The sequence below is a fragment of the Ambystoma mexicanum genome, chromosome 7p (genome assembly GCF_040938575.1).
Source record: "Ambystoma mexicanum isolate Mex_15411 chromosome 7p, UKY_AmexF1_1, whole genome shotgun sequence".
NCBI classification, from domain to species: domain Eukaryota; kingdom Metazoa; phylum Chordata; class Amphibia; order Caudata; family Ambystomatidae; genus Ambystoma; species Ambystoma mexicanum.
This window is the reverse complement of record NC_090939.1, coordinates 51,402,468-51,424,764: the sequence shown is the minus strand read 5'-3', so window position 1 is coordinate 51,424,764 and position 22,297 is coordinate 51,402,468. Positions and strand designations below refer to the sequence as shown.

General features: G+C 48.6%; 1 protein-coding gene across 3 annotated transcripts in view; it reads right to left on the bottom strand.

Annotated features, from left to right (window-relative positions):
* The window catches only part of SPAG17 (sperm associated antigen 17), a 1,712,709-nt gene that overhangs the window by 702,371 nt on the left and 988,041 nt on the right, over positions 1-22,297 (bottom strand). For all 3 annotated transcript variants that reach the window (XM_069635754.1, XM_069635756.1, XM_069635755.1), the window contains exon 21: positions 17,989-18,264. In XM_069635754.1, coding sequence (XP_069491855.1) covers positions 17,989-18,264 — 276 coding nt within the window. The remainder of the gene's footprint in view (positions 1-17,988; positions 18,265-22,297) is intronic.

Below are 22,297 nucleotides of genomic sequence, written 5' to 3'. Positions count from 1 at the left end.
GGACCATCCTAGACTTATGGCCCTGTGCAATCAGGACACCCAACACTTTGACAACACACAGCGAAACATACATTACAACTTCTAACAAGGCAGTAAGACATGTACCGCCCATCCCAGGCCCTGAAGCTTAGCCCCCTGACCTATGGCCCAGGTCAACAGGACACTGGTACCCATGTCCTGACGTATTACCTCCAGACCCCTTACAAGGTACATTCCTCCTGTGTTGCATTAACCTGTAGTATAACCTATTGGAAGATTTACTAAAGAAGATAATACTGAAACGAGTGAATGACTGCGGTGTGCATGGCCTAGGGCAAATAAGTCAGGAAAGGACATTCATCTCTGACATTGGCCGCGATGGCACGACAACACCAGCCGGATGAACTCCGCCACCCTGCCAGGCCCAGCCCAACCCAAGAGGCTAACCAGTGACGTCTTCTAGCCAAAGCCAACCACATCACAACAGCACCTATAGTTAGTCGTCGCCACCCAATCCCCTTGAACTTGTGCCCCCTATAGTATGTAGGTTCTTATGACGTTTTTTGTAAATATATACGCCTGTCTTTGCTATTGTCAGACAGAGCGCTCTCAGAGTTTGCAGAGTCCTTTGCATGCCCTATTCTGATTGATAAACTCCCATTTACGCTCACCCGCACTCTGTCTTGGCCTTATTCCCATCTTGGGAGAGTCCTTCATTGTCTCTCATTGCGGGGAGGATCGTGCTGTGTGGGGACGCTTGCCTTCACTAGCAAGGTCATCAGTTCACTCCTTTGACAAAATCAGTTCTCTCCTAAGAGCATTGGTTTCTTGACAGGCGGAATGTACTTCAGCCCTCAGTTCCCCTAGTAATTGGGCCAATCGATCAGTCTCTGAGGTATCTATAATGCCCGGGTGGGAATTTGTGGGTAGGCTTTGCATTCCGTTACGCTCACCTGGCTCCCACAGAGGCGTTGATCTGAACTGGACAGCTGCGGTCTCCACCAATGTGACGCGTAGGGCCGAGATGACGGACTGGACTGGCCCACCTAGCTTCGTTTGCTTGGCCCGTAGGAATATTCTTCTGCAAATGGAGAAAGGGAATTAACCACCCGTGGGGTTGAGCGTAAACCCCCCCACCCCCGCTGTTCTCCCCACAGATCACCTTTGATGTCCCCTCTTATAGTCTCACCTGATGGTTTGAAAAGATGAGCTCTCCATCCTGCATTGAGCGCAGGGGCGCGTTGATAACCAGTTGCTTCACTGGCTCGAAGGAATTGGTGAGTTCCAGAACAATATTGACTCCGAAAAGTATGTAGTTTGTAAGAGTTCACATGTCTGACTTTCACTCTTGTCCGATTCCTTGCAGTTTGCAGCTTGACCCCAGCGAAGAGTTCCTCGTGGTAGCTGACAAAGTTCAGGTAAGGATTTGGCTTATCCTACACAGTTCAATAAAATAAGGCCAGAATGTAACCTGTGGCTTGCTCCCTTATTCAGGTGTGGAGAGAAAATATGAAGTTCGGGGAATAATGCCACCGGCGGTAAAATTAGGTAAGTCTATTGTGGTGAGAAGAGTTCTCCTTGTTTGTCCCTTCGTCTCACCTTGTTGTCCTTTTGTTCCCCTTAGGGGCGGGGGTACGGCGAGGATGCAATGGAGACTGCGCCGACCCGTGAAGAGGAATAGTACCCCCGGTGGTAATCAGCTAAGTCTATGGGGGTAGTTACTATTGCCTCTGTTTATTCCCTTGGCTCACCTTTACTGTTCTTGTGTTCCCCTTAGGTGCCAGAGTGCGGCGGGAACATGCAGAAGGATGCGGTGGATCGTGAGGATGCTGCCAAGACCGGTGAGATCAGCGCGGCGCTGCAGCAGGTGAGGCAGCGCGCATAAAATGCTTCTTTCTTCCAGCTCAAAGGCGCGGTGGATCCGGAATTCAGGTAAGGATCGAAGGTTTTGCTCTTATTCTAACCTCTTCTCCTTCTGTTCCTCCTTTTTTCTAGGAGCTGCAGACTCGAGGCGTGCATGGCAGAAGACTGGATGGAGGCTTGCAGACACGGTGAGCGTTACGCTGCTGGATGCAGAATAACGCGAAGCGTGTGCTGTTCTTCGGGTGTGGTTTAAATAGCCTCCAAAGTAGTCCCAGGTAAGTATTCCTCCCCAGCCCCACCCGAGTAAAGAATAGTCCCTAGGGAAAATAGTCCCTTCCAGCCTCATTTGGCTTGGAGCTCTGCAGCATGGTCTGCATCAGGTAAGCTTGCAGCATGGTCTGCATCAGGTAAGTTCTACTCTATGAGCCTGGCGACTATGGCGCCAGGACTGACTCTCCATATAAGCCTGGCACCATAAGCGCCAGGACCGCACCCAAACAGCCCCTGGCAGGGGTTTTTGGGCTTGCTCAAAATAACTTGATGCCTGCTTCCGGGGTTGCTGGACCTGGTCTGGTTCCCCGGGGGTAGGCATCATGACAGCACCCGGGTAGCATTTCTCTAGCTCCCTAGTCTGCTCGGTCTGCAGGAAGGCTCCATCCTTCTTTCCGCTTTGAGCATTGCACAGCGGAACCCTCACAAACGTATCTCTTGTTAGGACACAGTCTCCCTGAGCCTTTCTGCTCTGCGATTCTGCCCACAGTTCTCCGCTCTCTCGAACGGCATCGAGAGGAAGAAGACTCCATGTTTTCCTATGCTCAGTGGTTTTGAATGTCCCTACACCAATAGGGTTGGTCCAACTAGAGCAAATAGCTTGGTCCCTTACAGGTATTTTTCATTGCTCTGGCCCTCTTTCCTGTCCCAGTACTTTGAGTCAGAGTCAAAGGGGGATACTTAGGAACTTCCCTATTGGTCATAAAAGGATGGTCCTTATCAACATTAGAAGAAGATATAGCGGATTGGGGAGTTGGGTCCTGGGTGTCAATCTCAGGTGGGTAAGGAGGATGCCATGCTCTCTCTGGAATATCGTGCCCAAGTCCATAGGGGAACTCCCCATGTGATCCTCCCTCATATTGCCACCCCCAGGGGGTCTTCTGGACTGTGGCTGCACCACCTTGGTCACCTGAGAATGGGTTTCCCCAAAGGAAATTGGGACGATATACTGAGATTCTTTGCAGGTGGCTAGCTGTGACAGATTCAAAACAAGCCATCCCAACAAAGTCTGCTCCTGGAAAGGAGTCACATGGCCGAGCTGCTGAGGAGAAAAGAGGTTTGCCTACTGTGAGAAACCTGAAGGTGTCTCCCTGACTAGTCCCGGGGTTCTGTCATCCAGGTGGCCAGGACATTGCTATTGAATCCATTTCCTGGGGGTGGACCAGTGAGGGTGGATCGCCTGCATGGGTTGTCCTCGGGGAGTGAAAGTGGGACACCGACGGGTGAGATGTGGTATCCCTCTTCTTATAGCGTCTTTTCCCCATCCTACCCTGTATGATATTCAAACACTCTACCCGCCAACCCCCTTTTCTAACACAAACACTTTCGCGCAACGCGAAAGACGGACAAATGCCAGAGCCATTTACCTGACATGTCCAACCACAAGGGTCAGGCAAAGTCAGGAAATTGACCGGAAGCGCATACACCTGACGGCCATTTCCCTTCCCCACAGGGATAAAAGCTGGAGCACGAGAGCACAATACGAGCAAGGCAGGCCGCATGACGAGAGAACTAACTCGGCACAGTAGTTCAAGAGGAGCAGAAAGATGACACAAAGCGAGAGGGTGACAAGGCGAAAAGCAATCTTGCCCTTTCTGAGCCAGGCCCGTGAAACCTCCACGGAAGGAATCACAAGACTGCGAACAATAGCCAGAGTATGTTGCAGAGGAAGTCTACGGTCCACAGGGCCCTACTCCGATGATGACCAAGCCGGGGAGAGATGCTTGCCACCCTGGTATTGACCTTGACTCCAGAGACAAGCAAAGCTAAGCGGTTCATCACAGCCGGTGAGTCGAGGGGAGAGCCGATAAGAAACCGAACTGTGCTGAGCAAAAGTAGCAAATGGCTAATTGAAGAAAATACAATGAACTGTTAATCAAAGAACTGTTAATACAAGAGGGGAAAACCAGCTACAGAGGAGTCGGGCACCATGTGGGTGCTCACTCAAGAAACTCTGGGCGAGGGATGTCCACGGAGAACTGTTTAAAAAGACATTAAGATTTATGAATGTCACAGATGAGATTGTATTGAAAGCTGTACTGAGCCCGACGGAGGGAAGCTAATATTCGAGAGGGATCTGAGCCCGGAAGAGGGGGATCCAAGGGTGAAAAGGCATCACCCAACGTGCAAGCAGAAAGGAACTTTTGTTTATTATTTTTGAAATACATCAGGTCCTCGGAGGCAAGAGACTTTTTGTAGAAAAGAGACTTAACCACTGAAGACTCTAATGGCTGAGAGCAGAACTCTTGGATCGTGTTGGGAAAGCTTGAGCGTGTGCTGTGTTCCGGACCTTGTCCCGTGCTCAACATGTGCGGAAGGGAGACCCCGACTACCGCATCCTGACCTATTATTTGTGAACACTTCTTTCTTTCTTTCTTGTGAGTCTTATCCCACACTCTTTGTTTATATTTAGCGTAAGGATTGGCAACAGGTTTTTCTTAGTATAGGCCCTTTCATTTTGACAAGATAAAAGGGCCTGTTCCCTCCCACCCCACCATGATTGGCAAGTCCTCCCCCTCCTCATTACAGGCGCTACCAGGGCAGCCCCACGGCTAAGGGCCCCTAAGGAAAAGGGTGGCTCCCACGGTAGCGGCTCCTGTTGTGTCTGCAGGTGTCCCCAGGGGACGCCAGTTGCCAGTCAGCCTTTCTGGACAGTCCCACTAGCTTCCCGGCCTACCCCCCTTCCACCTTCGGACTCCTAAACACGGCTGTGCTTACCCCGTGTTGTTATAATCATGCACTGTATCAGTATTTAAAATTGCATTGTGAAAACTAGGCCTTTTTCTCTCCTTTCAGGAGTCTCAAACTTAGGTGTGTCTTCTCCCTATTGCTCAACTTGCTTGCCTCTCTCTGTCTTGTCTACCTATTCTAGTGTCTATCGCTAGTGTCTCCCCTTTTCCTTCCACCTGCTCCTCTCCCACCTACTCTAGGGTGCTCTCTGGCTCTCCTATCTTTTCTAACGGCTTCTCTATTGACGATCCTGCTCTCCTTACTAAATATGGTAGGAAGAATTTTAAAAAGGACACCCTGGTCTCCAACCCACGCCTCCCTATCGCTGACACCTACACCAGTTCCTCCTCCAAGGAAACTCTCACCAACATCCTCTTTGTCGTGCCTTCACCCGACTTATGGACCCTTCATATGGTCTATGTTCTCTCTCCTTTCTCCTCTTCTCCCATTAATGGTGGCACCCGTTGGGACGCCCTCCTGGCCTCCTTCCATTCCTCTAAGGTCATCCTTAATGTCTACTCTAATGGGACCGTTCTAGTCCAAGGCCCTCATGCCAACCTTCACCTCTTTGATAGACGCTTCCCGTGCCTCATCAACTTCCTTTCTTCTCCAGCTATCCCCTCTCCCCTTTCCTTGGCTACCTTGCCTTCCCACTCCCTCTCTGCCCCCTCTCGGGCTCCTTCTTCACCTCCGCTGGGTGTACCTCTGATCTGTACCCCTCCCCGGAAGTGCTTCAAGGATGGCAACCGTCTCCACATTGCCACTCTTAACTCTCTCTCTGCTGTCAAACACTCCTCTGATATCTGCCGCCTTCTGGAAGAACTTGACCTCGATGTCCTCGGTCTCACTGAGACATGGTTCACGATCAGCTCTGTCAACAGCTTTGACACGCTCCTACCTGACGTCTACAAGATCCTCTCTGTGCCCAGGTCCTACCGCCCTGAGGGGGGGTAGCCCTGATCTTCCCCGAGTGGATTCCTGCCTCTGTCACTCCTACGCAGGCCTACACCTCTATTGATTGCCTCGTCTGCAGGCACTCTCTCTCCCCTAGCCATTCCCTTACTGTGGCTACTAACTATCGGCCACCTGGTCAGATCTCCTCCTTCCTCTCCGAGTGGGCTGACCTCTCCTTCTCACTCCTGGCCTCAACCACTCAGCTCCTCCTTCTTGGAGACTTCAACATCCACCTGGATTCCTCCTGTCCTCTCTCTGGACTCTTCCGTGACTTCTGCAACTCTCTCTCACTCACTATTCTCCCCGATGGCCCGACTCACTCTGCAGGGCACACTCTGGATGTTCTGATCTCCTCAGACCTTCCCCTTTCCGTCCCTCTCACCACTCCTCTCTCCTGGAGTGATCACTTTCTCCTTTCCTCCCATCTCACCCTCTCTACCCCTCAGGCCAAGCCACCTCCATCACTGCCACCCACCTTCTCAGTCATCCGACACATGAAGGGCGTGTCAGCTGAGGCTTTCGCTGCCACCTTCTCACCCCCCATTCCCCTTTGGCTGACTCTCACCCTGACACAGCCCTCTCCACCCTGCTATATCTAATACTCTTGATATCCTTCCCCCTGTCATGATAATCCGCCTGAAGCACAAAGCCAGGTGTAACTCCTGGTACGACTCAGACCTCGTCACCCTAAAACGCAAGTGCAGGGTGGCCAAGAGGAAATGGTGTGCTTCATGTACATCCTCTGACAAACTGGCCTGCCGCCTGCTCCAAGGGCAATACCAGCTCTCCGTCCTCACCAAGAACAGAGCTCATATCCAAGCCCGCGTCTCTGCGGCATCTAACAACTCGGTTGAACTCTTTAAAATCTGCAAGGAACTGGCCAATCCTGCCGCAATCTCTACCTCTCCTGTCCCTTCCCAGGCCCTCTGCACGACACTGGCTTCTCACTTCATCTCTAAAACTCAGGCCATCCTGTCCTCACTCTCCTCCTATCCCCTCCCTCACCCTACTCCCTGCTCTTCCGCTGACCCTTCTGCAGCCACCTCCCCCCTCCTTCTGTGCCTTTCCCCTTTTCTCTGCAGCCAAGGTTTCTAGACAAATCTGATCTATGAAAGTCTTGTCGAAACAGATTCACCCATGTTCCTCCAAAACTACCAAGGACCACATCGACTCCCTGGCTCGTGCCCTGGCTGATTTATGCAATCACTCCTTCGCCACTGGAGTCTTCCCATATCCCCTGTAGCACTCCCTTGTGCACCCTCTTCTTAAGAAACCCTCTGCCGACCCCTCCTGCCCGGCTAACTATCTCCATCATTCCCTTCCTGGGCAAGCTCCTGGAGAAACTGGCCATCTCCCAGCTTAATCTCCACACTGAATCTGTTGGTTGTCTTCATGACCATCAGTCTGGCTTCAGAGCTGCCAGAAGCACAGAAACTGCTCTCCTGAACATCTGTGAAGACCTACTCTCCAACCTTGACCCTAACACCCCCTGTGTCCTCATCTTGCTTGATCTCTCTTCTGCCTTTGACACTGTCAACCATGCCATCCTGCTCAACCGTCTCTGTGATAACCTGGGTATCACTGGTCAGGCTCTGGCTTGGCTGACTTCTTTCCTCTCTAACTGACCCTCCCAGGTCCAACTTGGGTCCTTCCTCTATGCTATCTTTTTCTCTACCTGTGGTATCTCCCATGGGTCTAACCTCTCTCCTGGCTGTTCAACCAATACCTGCTCTCTACCCCAACTTTCAGTGCTATGCGGATGACACCCAGCTCATTCTCAGGATATCCTCAGCCTCCTCCTCTGTTACGCTCACCTGGTTCCCACAGGGGCGTCGAATGGACCCAGACAGCTGCGGTCTCCACCAACGTGATGCGTAGTGAAGAGATGACAGTCTAGACTGGCCCACCTAATCTTGTCTGCTGGACTCGTAGAAGTATTCTCCTGCAAGTGGAGAAAGGGATTTAGCCACCCGTGGACTTTAGTGATGGCCCCCCCAACTGTTCTCGTTCTCCCCACTAATCACCTCCGATATCCCCTCTTGGTAACCTCACATTATGTTTTTAAATGATGAGCTCTCCATCCTGCATGGCATGCAGGGGTGCGTAGATACCAGTTACTTCACTGGTTTGAAGGTACTGGAGGAGTTCCGGAGGAATATTGACTCCAGTGTCTATAAAGTTCAATATGTCCGATGTCACTCTTGTTCCATTCCCTCGTTAGGTTGCAGCTGGGTCCAAAAGAATATTGCCTGGAGGCAGCTGATGACGTTCAGGTAAGAGTCTGTATTAGCAAACACTGTCCGGTAAAAGTTGCATGAGTTTAACTTGCTGTTTTCTCTCCCTTTATAGGTGCGGCATAGAAAGATGCAGCGAATTAAAGGATTATACCTCCGGTGGTAAAGCAGGTAAGCCTATGGTGGCAAAGAGATTGTCTTTGTCGGTTTTCTCGGCTCACCTTGTTATTCCTTTTGTTTTCCCCCCAGGTGCTGGGTTTCGACGAAGAAAATGATGGAGGCAGCGCCGAGTTGAAAGATGCGGTGGACTGGTGAGTATAATGCGGCACTGCTGCTGGCGAAGCGACGCATGCTGAAATAATGTCCTTTACAGGCTCGGAGATGTGCTGGGTCCGGAATCAGGTAAAGAATCAAATAATGTCCGTGATCTAACCTCTTCTCCTTTCTTTTCCTTTTGTCTAGGAGCTCCGGATTCGAGGTGGGCGTGGCAGAAGACTGGATGCTGACTTGCAGACACGGTGAGCGTTAAGCTGCTGGATGCAGAATAACACGAAGCATGAGCTGCTGTTCGGGCGTGGTTTAAATAGCCTGCAAAGTAGTCCCAGGTAAGAAGATCCCCAGAACCACACCCGAGTACAAAATAGTCCCTGTAATAAAATAGTCCCATCCAGGCCTCACGTTGGCTTGGACTCATTTGCAGCATGGTATGCATAGGATACGTAAAGTCTATGAGCCTGGCGCCTAAGGCACCAGGACTGAATCCAAACAGCCCCAAGCCGGGGATGTTGGGGTTTTAATGAGTATCTGGATGCCTGCTCCCAGGGCTGATGGACTCGATCCGAATGCCCGGGGGTAGGCATCATGACATCCTCTCCTCCCCTCATCTCTGACTGTCTGTCTGCTATCCAGGAGTGGTGTTCTCCTCATCGGCTCACCCGCTCCCTCCTTCCCTGCAGCTCTCTGGCCGGCCTCTCTTGGCCCTCTTCCTGCTCCCACCTGCAAGGCTAAAAACCTTGGGGTCACCTTCGACTCCACACTCTCCTCTCCTCGTATCTCTGACGTCTCTAAGAAGTCACACTACAAGCTGCACCTCCTCAGGAGGTATTCTTCCTTTCCTCTCCTTCCCCCAGAAGCTCACTGTCTCCAGAGCTTTGGTTCTCTCTAGGCTGGACTATTGCAACAGCCTCTTTCTAAATCTGACTGCTTCTACTCTCTGCCCTCTGCAACTTATCCAGAACAGGACTGCAAGACTTGTCCTTGGCCTCAAGCCCAGGGATTGTACCTCTCCAGGACTGAAATCTCTGCACTGGCTCCCAGTGGCTGCGAGGATTAAGTTCAACACATTCTGCATCATCCACAAGGCCTTCTGGGGCCACGGGTCTCAATACCTCCAACTCTCTCTTCCTAAATATCTCCCTTCTTAAGCTCTTTGCTCATCCGCCTCCAACTCCCTCAGGGTCAGTCGCTTCTCCAAGCAACGAGTTGGTGGTAGATCTCTTTCCTCGGCTGGGGCGTCCCTCTGGAACAGCCTTCCTGCCTCCCTTAAACTGGAGGAGAACCATCTCTGGTTCCGGAAGCTCCTCAAAACCTTTCTCTTTGCTTCTGCTTTTTCTCCTCCCCTCCTCTGCTGACCTCCTAGTTGTAACTGGAACTGCACTGGCTACCTGGACACCTTCTGATCTTGGGACCAGGTCCTTCACCGCCAGCATTTCACACCTGCACTGCCCACCTAGCAACCTCTGCACTTGTGTACTGTCTCTGTATCCCTACAGTCCCCCTCCCAGCCCTTGACACCTGATATCTGCACTTACCATGCACTTGACACATGCTGGCCGCTACTTACTTATTGTTATCATCTTTGCCATGTACTGCACTGTTCCAGCCCCCTTCCCACGCACCTGCGCGATCTGAATGACACCTGGCCGAGTAGGATTGTTGTCTGTCCTCCGTTTGTTCCCCTCCCTTGCCTCGTTGCGCCTTGAAACACTTGTGTATAGGCGCGTTATAAATGCCATATCATATATCAAGTCGCCACTAGGACTGCCTTATTATTATTTGATGGTTGAAGCTTGCTCCCATTTTAGCTTTAGGTTTAGATTAGGCGTTTTTCTCACCCATGCATAGAGTTTAATAACCACCCTTGAATAGTGATCACTTGTCTGTCTTTACTGTTGCCACCATGAGTTCCTTACACTACCTTTTTAGAAGCCACAAAGTTCCTGAGGTGACCTGGAGAAATGGTCCTGAAAATCTCCTCACAGCACATGAGCCAGCCCTCAGCGACTTTTGTGAAAATGTGTCACACAGGGCACAGGTATCCCACTGGTGAAGAGGCTGCAAGCACTCCAAACAGAGTGCGTTGGTCCTCCTCCGAGAATGGCCTGTGACACCCTATGCACAAAGATTATTTTTTTACCTGGCATACACAATGAAAGAACATAGGTCAGAATGGGGAAAAGAGTCAAAGAAAAAAGCTACCACTGGGAAGCAGCAAAATGAAGAAGAGAATATGCACCATGGGACCGACACGTCCGATGCAGAAAAAGGGACTGAGGGTTTAGAGCATGTGGGGGTAGATTCAATGCTGTGGCTTAATTATGCACATGAAGCCTGCCTCTGTGTCCACATTTTGAATAGGGAAGTGCACGTTGCTGCATTCAGGCTCCAGTCCCATCCTCTCTCCGCGGGAACTCTCATTAGAATGGAGGAAAGGGGACAGGACCTAGGAGTGAAACTACAACGCAAGGATGGAAAGAAGTGGAATTCCAACAGAAGTGTGACATTGGGATTACAACCACATCAAGGAAGTAAGAAGGTGAATACAAAAAGAAATGGTAGTCAAACATTTTGACTACTCATTCTTTTTCAAATGTGTGACTGTAAGCGGGAGGGTTTACACTAAAACCTGTCAAAACACAAATGAGTTTCCCCTAAAGCAGACTCTCAACCCTGGGTACTACACCTGCCGCAGTATAAATGGGTAATTCAGAAGTAAATAGGCAGATAAATCTTAAACAGACCCTTTAAAAGCACAGGCCGGATTACATTAAAAGCCCATATTAATTTCCCCAACGCAAACCCCCAGAATAGGATTTTTCAAGCAGCATGGAGAAGTGCATTTTACTTCAATCAGTCAATATAATTCAAGATACCGCTTTCCTTCAAGGGGTTTCAAGCTGTAATCAAGGTGGACATGCACCCTTCTGTGCGTTTGGTCTGACATAAGGTTGAACTGCTGTCAACACAGTATTAAGTATGTGAGTTTGTGGGGCATCTAATCCCACCAAATAAGGTTGTTCATTCCTAATCCTGTCTGATATTTTTGAGTACTCATGCCTGACATTGTTTTTTTTTTTTAATCCTAGAGGATTTGGTCATTGTTTTTATCTTGCTTAGTATGGTTATTTACAGATCTTCCTAAAATGATTGTTGTTTCCGATTCTGCTTTCTATGAGAGTTCAAACCCTGTCACCGGTTTTGGAGATCACGTCTGTGTGTGAGAGAGAGGGCTTTAATGTTGCTCCCATCTTAAAAGACACATGACATATTGATTAGGAGAGCGCAGGTTGATCGCACAGAATGTGAGGCACAAGGGTTGTTTGTGAAGAAGTGGGACAGAAGATCAAATTACTTACCTCTCAGTAATGTTCGTTCTGATGGTTGTTCCTCCCATGCATTCATCTGCGATAATCTATTTGCAGTGCAGCCATTCCCCTGGAAATCTTCCATGCCACCAGGGGGAACAGCATGAAGGGAATGAAAGCAGCAATTCTTCACAAGCATGTGCAGAGAAGCTCAGATAGTGCCTGGCAGATTTCCAAGATAGAGACCCCCCTCTGTAGGGCAGAAGTGGCCGCCAAACCTCTGCTAGAATGAGCTTTGGCACCTTCAGGCACAACCTTTCGAGTCAGATCATAGCATTCTGAGATACAGAGAATGATCCACCTCAAAAGTGTTTAGTCACTGCCATACCAGCACGGACACCTTATTACCGACAAAAAGCTGTCCATCTTTCCTGGCGTACCTAGTTCATGGGATTGTTGTAGCCGAGGACCCATACAGGGTCCACCTGATGGAATCGCTCCTCTGCCTATGAAGGATGGTGCAGGGGTAAAAAGAAGATGGATTTTCTGAGAGACATGAAAATCTGAGACCACCTTCATAAGGAAGGAGGGTCTCACTCTCAATGTCACCTTCTCTTTGGAGAAAAAAAGATAGAGAAGTTTAAGTGATAACGTCTGGAGTTCTCACACCCATCTAATGGAAGCAATGACAACCAGAAAAACCACCTCAAGGGTGAGCTGTCCGATAGAACAAGAATGTAGGGTTCTGAAACAGAGCACCCTTAAGAAAGGTTAACACCAAATTCAAATCCCACGCCAGAACCGCAAACTGGCTTGGAGGAAACAATCATTGTATAAACTGGCTTACTGTGGGGAATGTGAAGAAAGAGCCTTGTTCAGAGGACATTTTAAAAACTGAGATAGCGGCTAGGTACCCCTTCACAGTGCCGATCTGCAGGTACAACTGGGCCAAAGGCAGTAGAAAATACAGGACACAGGATAAAGAACATGTTTGTCCCAGATCCCTCTCCGTGCACCACGCTGAGAATGTATGTCACCTGCTAGCTTAACTGACTTAGTGGCAGTCCATAGTGCAGAGAGAAGTGCAGCCAGAATGTCATTCACATTCCTTTGTACTTAGCCACCAAGCATGAAGGCTCAGACCCACCCTCTCCGACAGAGAACAAATCCACTCTCCTAAGGAGCCCACAGGGAGGGCAGATGGACATGTCCCAGCAACTCCAGGTACCATGTTCTCTGGGCCCAGCACAGAGCGATCAAGATCCAGGTGGACCCGGATGGGGGCAACCTCCTGAGAACCAGCAGAATGAAGGGGATTGGCAGAAACGCATAAAAAAGGTTTAATGTCTAGTCGATCGCCAATGCTTCCCCCAGTGCTCCCTGCCCTGAAAATTCCCTGGAGAAGGCCAACTTGCACTACCTGCTCACATTAGAAACAAAAAGATCCACTTGAGGAGTTCCGCTGTGGAAAACAATCTCCTCCAGAACTGCCTCTAAGAGCTCCCACTCGTGGGAGGCTGAAGTCTGCCTGCTCAAGGCGTCCGCCATGACATTCTCTGTAGCAGCCAGATAAGCAGCTATCAGAGAGACGTCATTCTCCAGGTCAGAACCACAGACGAATTGCTTATATGCAAGGTGATAAGAACCACACACCACCTCGGTTGTTAAAGTAGTGCATGGCCACTGGGGTGCCCATCAAGAAAAGCGCACTTTTTCCTTTCATAGAGGGGAGGAATGCGACCAAGGCCAACCTGATCGCCCTCAACTCCAGTAAATTGATGGGTTCCCGACTGATGATCACCCTAACCATTCAGGGATGTATCAGTGACTACTGTCACATGAAGCCAGGCTCGTCAAATCAGTAGGTTGCCTCTCAGGGATCACCATGCAAGTTTTCCCTGAAACTGTGACCACTAGCAAAGGAGGTTGTGAGACACAGCAGCCACAGAAAGACTGTGGCAGGAAGTTGTCCTTGTGATCAGAGGATGGTACAACATGTACCATCTCAGAGATGAAAGGCTTCCCCCCCAGGTGAATGTTTAAGACAGCCCCAACTAACCTGAGGGGCTACGATGCCGAAACCTGGAACTTTTTAAAGTTCAAGGAAAAGCCCAAACCGTGCAACAGACTGCCCTTTCAGAACAGACGTGCTGAAGCCTGGTCTATGGAGTGAGCTTGGACATGAGCCAGTCGACCAGACACGGAAAGACATGAATGCTTTCCCCTCCTAAAGCGAGCTTCCACCACTGTCAGCAGCTTAGTGAAAACACTGGGTGCTGAAGAAAGGACATTAAACTGGTAGTGATTTTGTCCAACAAAAAACCTCGGGTACTGCCTGTGCTTCAGATGACTATGCATTCTGATGGTCCAGTGACACCAACCAGTATTGAAGATCGAGGGCTTCAAGGATCTTGGCTAGAGGGACCATCTTGAATTTGTCCTTTCATAGGAGCAATTTCAGCAGCCTCAGATCCAGTATTGGGCTTAAGCTTCTGTCCTTCTTAGGAATCAGAAATAAGTGGAGTACCACGTCTTGCCTCATTCTGAGCATGAAACCAGTTTTACTAAACTAATCGAGAGAAGCTGAGGGACCTCCTCCAGGATGATGGGGTCCAGAGACAAGGCAGCGGTGTGAGGAAAGTGGTCTGGAGGGCACTGAATGGTGGGGAGACGGTATCCTTGTTGAACGACTTGTAAGGCCTGTGATTAGCCAGGAAGGAGACGCAGACACAGAGGACTCATGTTTTGGCTATAGACGTTTATTGAAAATAAAAGGGGTTGGGAAAATGCCTCACTATCCCTAATCTACGAGGGGTTTCCCTACCTCAACAAAAAAACAAATGATCTGTCCTTTGTCAAGATGTCCAAAAATAAGTATATGTCCTGTGTCCGCAATCCTATTCTGGCCCTCAAACTCTAAAACTGATTCTAAGGTGCAAAGGATAGTGTGTCTCTTCTTTTAAGTGCACGAATGTTTCAGGCCAACACAAAAGTATAACCCCAACCAAAAAGCTCCAAGCGGACAATGTTCACAGTTCCAGGGAGTGATTCCCTGCCACAGATTCCTTTTCTCAGTATGAAAATGTTTAACACAAGGATTATCAAGTTCTTTATAATCAAAGGGGGTGGGGGGAACTCCCTCCTCTTGGGTATTCCACATTTCCGGGGAATAGCTCCTTTTCCCAGGTTTCTCTTTAAATGTAAGACAGTTAAAAAAAACACTCTCAAGGATATGTGTTCCCTTTGGGTTTTTCCTTTTTCCTATATTCGCAATCTAGTTGCTGGTTACAGACAAACAGGTTGCCTTTTGAACTCGCCTGCAAGGACTGCCATGCTGCCACTTTCCCTTTTGACCATAGTAAAATGCAAGCCCATCATGGCTTCTTGACTGTTGTTCACCAATGTTAGTTTCAACATTTGCCTTGCCTTAAATATGGGCTGTGCGCACTTGCTGTAGCAACCTTTGCAGACACAATATTCTCCTGACAATTTTCTCTCTACATTTCTCGTATTCCTTCTCCAAAGTGTCATGCACTTTCATGCAACCCGGTAACCTGTTTAACTTCCTGTGGTTACCCGGGGCCATCAGTGTCCTTTGCGCTCTCTTGTTGTCATTCTGTAGGCTCAGGGTGCGTCAGACAACAGAGCTTCTCAAGTTACAGTGGATGCGGTCCCCGCTGCCTTGTTTTCCACGGCGTTCCTGCCCTTAGTGATCTGACCGGTGTGAGAGCCGTTAGTTCGCAATATCCCCCAGCCTCTGCAGCTTTCTTACTCCTTTCTCTGGGCGTTCTGTTTCCTCACATTTCTCTTCTTGATGTCTGTCAGCTGCGGAGAATTTAAACTTACTGGGCCGATTGAGCAATCTCCAGAGACTAGACTGCTGTGTTGGTTTACCGGTCCTAGTCCTGTGCATTGCTCCATCTTTCTTTCTCGTCCCAGTGGATGTCGGGCTGTTCTTCAGGTAACGTGGAGGAAGGTGGGATGGAGTGTCATTGGGGTGATCATTACTACTCCCTGCCTCTTCCTCGTCCCAGGTGTTACTATATTGTTCTCTGTAAAACATGGGTGAATATTATGTGTGGAGCTAATAGGTGTGAGAGGATTACAATATGCCATAAGAGCATGTGGAATGGAGGAAACACCCCTAAAAGGGAAGGGGGGTATGTAACTTCCTGCAATGATGCCATGTTATCTCCCTAAGCGTCACCTCCCCCCAGGTTGGTCCTCCCTCGTATAGCCGTCCCCAGGTAAGGATCAGGTAGCGGCTGCCATCCCCCGGCCACAGGGAAAGGAGTGGTGACATCATTAGATTCATCACAGGCCCTAGCATTGGACGTAGACCACTACTATTCAAAGCTGAACTGGGAAATCCCCCCTTCCTGTGGAGTCATGGCAGAAGGCCTTTTCACAGGGGGTATGCACCCTAGGGAGCTGAGGGAACAGCGGCTGCTGCTGGGCCACCATTAGGGTGCAACTCTGCCTCTACCCCTCAGGAAGCGCCTGCTTTGCAGTCTTGCTGGGGTAGCCTGACCTCTCAATGGGGAAGGCTAGGTGGCAAAGGAGGAGAAACCTTGACCTCAGTTAGTTGGCACTGAGGGCTGTTGCACCACTAATCCCAAAGATTTAGTTGTCACCTTATGAGATCGAAACCTTTGCAAGGAATTCTTTTGCTTTTGCTACAAAAAGGCAATGGCCATCAAAGAGCATGTACAGGAGTTTTGCCTGCATGTCTTGAGCAAAGCCAGACGTCTTCATCCATGAGTGGCATCGCACCACTGTGCCTGTGGTCATCAAACAGTCCACACAGTCCAGACTGCAGACATTGGCACAAAGCCTCCCTGCCATCCTTCACCATGGCTAGGAAACCCTCCCTCAAGTCACCTTCGGGAAGGTTGTCAGCTGCACCAGCTACTGTGGACCAGAGGCCAAAGGAGAACTTCACCAGGGCACAAAAGACATTCAAAGCCCAGAGGACAAGGCTGCTCGCTGCAAACACTTTCTTGCCACACGTGTCAAGTTTCTTGCTCTCTCTGTCAAGGGGAAGATCGGGAAAGGTGGATTTTTTTCAAATTGGCCAATGAGGCGTGCGCCACCAAGATCTTGGGGTGGCATGGGTGAACAGGAAAGCTAGAACTGAGGGGCTTGGTGGTGTTTCTTCGCTAGCTCCCTGTTGACCGCAGGTGCGGATGCAGGCCTTTCCCACACCTCCAGCACCAGAGTCTCAAAGTCTGCTTTGAAACCCTTAAGTTCAAATTTAGGCCTGGACAGGGTTGACATTCCTAGGTTGCAAGCAACCTTGGCAATTAGTCTCTGGAATGATGCCTGAGGATTTCCTTGAGTTTCAGCTGGCAAGATATTCAGTTCTGGAGGGGGGTCAAGCACACTGGCCTTTTGCAGATCAGAGGCCAATCCATGAAGGTTTTCCAAAAAGTCCTCCAAAAAGTCTCTCTCTTTCCTGGAGCACATGGGATCCATTACAAAAGGAACTAGACCCCCCCCCACTTCATCGCAAATCTGGCCCTTTTTAGACATAAATGGCCTCAACCGAAGCATGGCATATTCCAGAGGGACACCAGCGCTGTTGGTGCAGTGTTAAAGTTGTGCGAGGGGTCAGTCCTGAGGCCTCGACACCCTACGCGTCCAGGCCCAAACCTTTAGGCGACCGGCATGCAGGATTGAAGCAAAGTGATGGGCCACCGCTGGGGCATAGGCTCCGTCGGTGCCAGGGCCTTGGCAAAGATGTCTATCATCATCAGATGAAAAATCTCCTATTACTCCAGGATAGAGGATTGGGGAAAAAGGTACCTGTGGTGCTACCTCCGAGGCGTCCTTTGAACGATAACCCTTCTTCGACAACAAAGAAGAATGACGGTGGGAAGTACTGCTTGGGCACTGAAACCTCCTGCAGTGCTTCTTTTTATCTTTATGCACAGGGGACGTGTCCTCGGAATGGGGCTCCACGCTGTACGACCTCAACTGCGCTCCTTCACTCTTCTTCTTGTGGAATTATGTGAAGATCATTGTCGGTGGGAGGAAGGAATACATTAGAAGTGATGGTTGGGGTATGTATAGGTGATGGAGGGGGCAGGAATATGACATTTGCCGGTCAAGTGGCACAGCGAGTAGAGCGCTTGCTTTGACATCTGTGCAGAGTCTGCCAACGCAGGTCGGGGCCAAAGTCAGCCTTTCATCCTTCCGAGGTCGATAAATGAGCACCACACACAGTGGGTAATAATAAGCAGCGCTCAGATACCTGAGGGTTCGTAGCGCTATATAAGTGGCAAATTACTAATTTTAACGTAAGGCAGCAAAAACCATTGCACCTGAGTGGACCTTCAACGCTAAGCAAAATACTGCATCAATGAGCTCTTTACCGGGTAAACTTTTTCTGTGGGTGGCGGAGGTGCAGGTGCAGCTGTGTCCTCAGGTGCAGGCTCAGGCACCTGTGCTGGAAGCACCTCCTTCCCTTTGTCTTTGGCGGATTTCTTGGCAGAGCCCTTGGAACCCTTGGAAGTCTTGCTATCTGCAGAATCTGCCCGCTCCTTGCTCTTTCCTTTCTTTTTGTCATCTGGTTTTCCGCGCTTCTGGGTTTTCTGCTCTTCCTTCAGACGCTCTTCTTCCATCAATCGATCCTGTTCCTCTTTCCAGGCCTGAAATACAACACTTAAACAATTAACGATAGTCCTGTACAGAGCAGGTAGACATTTTTGGCAATACATGGTTTAACAATATAATGAAGACCTTTTCTACCAAGAGCAAATAAGAAAATAGTTCCACCGGTGGCAAATACATTTACATTTGGCTATTCTCCAATCCATCCCCACTGTCACAAATTAAATCCGATAGAACAGTGTGGATGAGGGACCACTGTTACTGCCATTGCGGTCTGCAGTCTGTAGATTTGCGACCCCACACCAATGATGAAGGGCTGAGGACCATCTTCAATGGGATATCAAGTCAGGAGTCCTCTTCCATTGCAGTTGACTCGGCCCACCGCATTGTGGCCACAAAGAAAAGTCTAATGTATTTTGGAGTTGGAATCTGGGGTACATGGAACATCAGGAATGCTGACCTGCAAGTGCCAAGAGAAGGTCTAAGGTGAAGGAGCGAGTCAAGGCTATACTGTTTTGAATTGGTGTATATCTGACGCAGAGTCATTACGCAGCGCAGACAAGAAACCCTGTCAAAGTAGGGAAGTCTGCGGCAACGAGGAGAGAGTGCACAGAAGAGACGGGAAAGGCTGTGGGCAAAGTCAAAGCTGCTGGAGCCTAGTCTTAATGGGTAGATGCAAAACAGAGCAGACTGGTAGATGAGAATAGATATTAAGAGAGCGTGATGCCCAGAATCAGGTCATGAGGGGAGACCCCTGGACAGATTCCAGAGGGCAGCGTGAGGCCGTGGGACGAAAGCTCAGATGCTGAAGAGAGGCAACTGAGGCTGTGTCTGTGTCGCACAGAGTGGATGTCAACGCAGGGCATGACGTTAAGGTGTGAGACGAGTGGGGCGGGGGCAGAGGGTCATGGAGAGACCAATGATAACAAGATATTGGTTCACAGGAAAGTGACAGTGAGGCGTGGGTCAGAAGTCAAACATGTGGCACAGACAAGACTAGTGTTCACACATTCCCATTGAGATGGCTGTTTCAGAAACAATTCGGATACATTCAAACAGAAAGGAATGGATCATAATGCAACTCAATGTAAGTCTGCACCCCTTTTCAAAGTCGTTCCACTCGGCAGGCTCTGGCTGAAACTTGTGAGGGAAGGGACAAGTAACGGGAAGAAAGTACATGTGGCTCATAGAAGACATGCTTGCTTTTTGTTCTTGGTGTTGCCACGGTGACATGCAACCCAAGGTTTGCAAGAGCAGCGTCAGGGGTACTCTCACACGGCTGAGCTGGGGATCAATTAGACATGCAAAGCAAAGTGGTCATTTAAAGATTTATTTGTGGAAAGTAACAAGAATAAAGGGGCTTGGTTCAACACAAACAGGATGTCATCTCCTTGGTCTGAAGGCAATACTAAATGGCAAACAAATAGGACTGCTTCTCCTGGGGGTCGAAACAAAAACTAATAGCGGGATGGCCTTTCCACGGGTTGCAACAAATATGGTAAGAGTCATTTTTGGAGTCAAGAGTTTCAAAGGTAGGGCCTTCCGGCCTGTTAATCCACGGGGGATGGAAGACACTCACAATCTGAGGTCGTTTAGGTTCCCTCAGCACTTCTTTACACCAGTCTTCAGCCCCTTCTCCCTTAATCACTTTATATGGTGTTGGTCCAAGAGACACACATGGATACACTCCAAAGATGGAAGACCGCTGTTAGGAGGATGAGGGTCACCAAGTACAGTCCCCAAAGTTACTGCCTAGTCTTTGCAAATGTGTGCTAAGTTCTAGGATGGAGGGACATCAGTCCAATTTAGGGGGGCTCACTGACTGTTCCCCAATATCCCCCGCCACTGGCTGTCCTTGCACCTCTACTACAGTCTCCATCAATGGGTTCTTTCTCTAATCTACTGGTCAGACCGATATAAGGCTTATCTGTGGCACCTTCCATCTCCCTGGTTAATGTAGATTTTACGTTATTTGACATTGATAACACCTTTGGAACCCACAATGTTTTTTGTTTTGTTTACCACACTCATTGAACGTATATTGTTATATGTCTTGAGTTGATAGTAACCTAGTTTCTTTTCAATGCCTCCAGCTACTCCTTCCCGGCATTACAGCCAGACACTGCCCTTGCACCCGGCGAGACACTGCTGTCTTGTGACTGGGTGAGTAACCAAATTTTAAAGTATGAGTATCTCTTTAATAGTGGTTGACGCACAGGGTTCAACTCTTACAAACTGCATTTCATGTTATTTCAATCATACAGGTGATTATGATTTGATCCTGCTTCTCAAGAAGAGCAGGTCAGTGTACTTCCATTTATAGGAGTTTAATGATAGATTCCTCCAATACGCTCTAGACCTAATTAGTGTATCCTTATACTTTGTAGGAATTGCAACTGAACTTTGATGAAACTAAAACACGTCCTGCCCTGAAGATGGATTCTCATTAATCCGAAATGCGTAGGCACTGATTACCTTAGAGGAGTGTCTTTAGGAATCCTCAGTGGAGTGAATGTAACTGCTCAGTAGCAGGGTAACACAAAGGTGGTGATTACCCTGCATATGCATTACTGTACCATTGGTCCGTGTAAATGTACACTACATATATGTGCTCTTGATTACCCTGCATATGCATTACTGTACCATTGGTCCGTGTAAATGTACACTACATATATGTGCTCTTTCCTTAAACTAAACAGGTTTTGTTTGAGTATTGTGTTCAGCTAAAATTTAATTTTGTCCTTTGTTTTTGAAGCATTGACCTGTACAAACTGACCTGTGAATGCAATCAGTGTTAAAACACTCCTATGGAGTAGTATGCTATAGATTAAATTGATTATGTTCTGTTATATTGCCTACTGGGTCTACTTTATATCTGTCTACTCTCAGCCTGATGTTTTCTTGTCTGTAGATTTACAGGTTGACAGAGCCCCAGATAGACTGTCAGCCTTTTGAATACTAGATAAATCTAATCACAAATTGGTAACAATTAACTTGACCTTCATCCTTGTACATCTGACACTCCTAACTTGGAGTCTTTAGTGTATACAAGGTTTAACTTCCACTTGGGACTAGTTCCTGTTAGGAGTGCAGCAGAGGGTTACCGACTAGCAACAGTCGGTGTGTGTTTTCTGCTTTAGTTTTGCTGAACCTCGAGTGGCCTCGAGCTTCTCCCTCCTGCACCTGAAATATAACGTACGACAATCATATACACGATCAAAGACCCTTTTTGGGCTACTCAGCTTTGTTTTGAACTTTATTTATTCTTTGGAGTGCCTCCCAACCCAGCTCTTTTCTTCTAAGAGGCAAGTCAGGCCACAGCAACTGCCCAAATGACAGTCATTTGGTGAACCTGACAAACACATGGTAGATTTGGTCCTTGGCTGTTCATAAAGGGTACCTACAATCATGACTAGCTTTGTGTTAAGGATTAGTCGATATGATACACATCTACCATTTTGTCAAGACTTTATTTGTGGTTCATGAGAAAGGAACATTGCCTTTGAAGGGAAGACCTACCAACCTTTCCTATGAATCAGACAAACAAAGAAGAGGGAAACAAAGCAGGGCTGTGAACCACGAGTTTCTTGAACCAGTTACTTGTAGCCACAAAGCTAATTCTCAAAGAGTGAAAACAAGTAAAAAGATGAATGCATAAGAGTGGATAGAGGGCATGTTGAAACTGGCTAGATTCAAAGGCAATATGTTCAAAAGGGTAGGGAACGGAGATGAGTATTTACAGATGTGGGGTGAATTTCGGGAATGTTAAGCTGGACACATTTGTCTGCTTATTATGTTCCATATTGTGTGATGTTTGCCTCCCCTTCTGCAGTCTTATATTTATGTCTAGTGTTTATTTTGTATGGTCCTCATACGTCTTGATATCTTCTCTCTTCACGTCTTGTGCCTGTGAGTCATGTAGTATTAAAGCCCCCCAATTGTGCATTCCGGGGAAACTTCTTGTATACCTAGACTATGGTCTTTGTTCCAGAGAGACAAGCTAAAATATACCTGCATAGGACTTTGCAAGGTATTGTGCTGGTACTGGTTTTGGCCATTATTGTTGTTTAT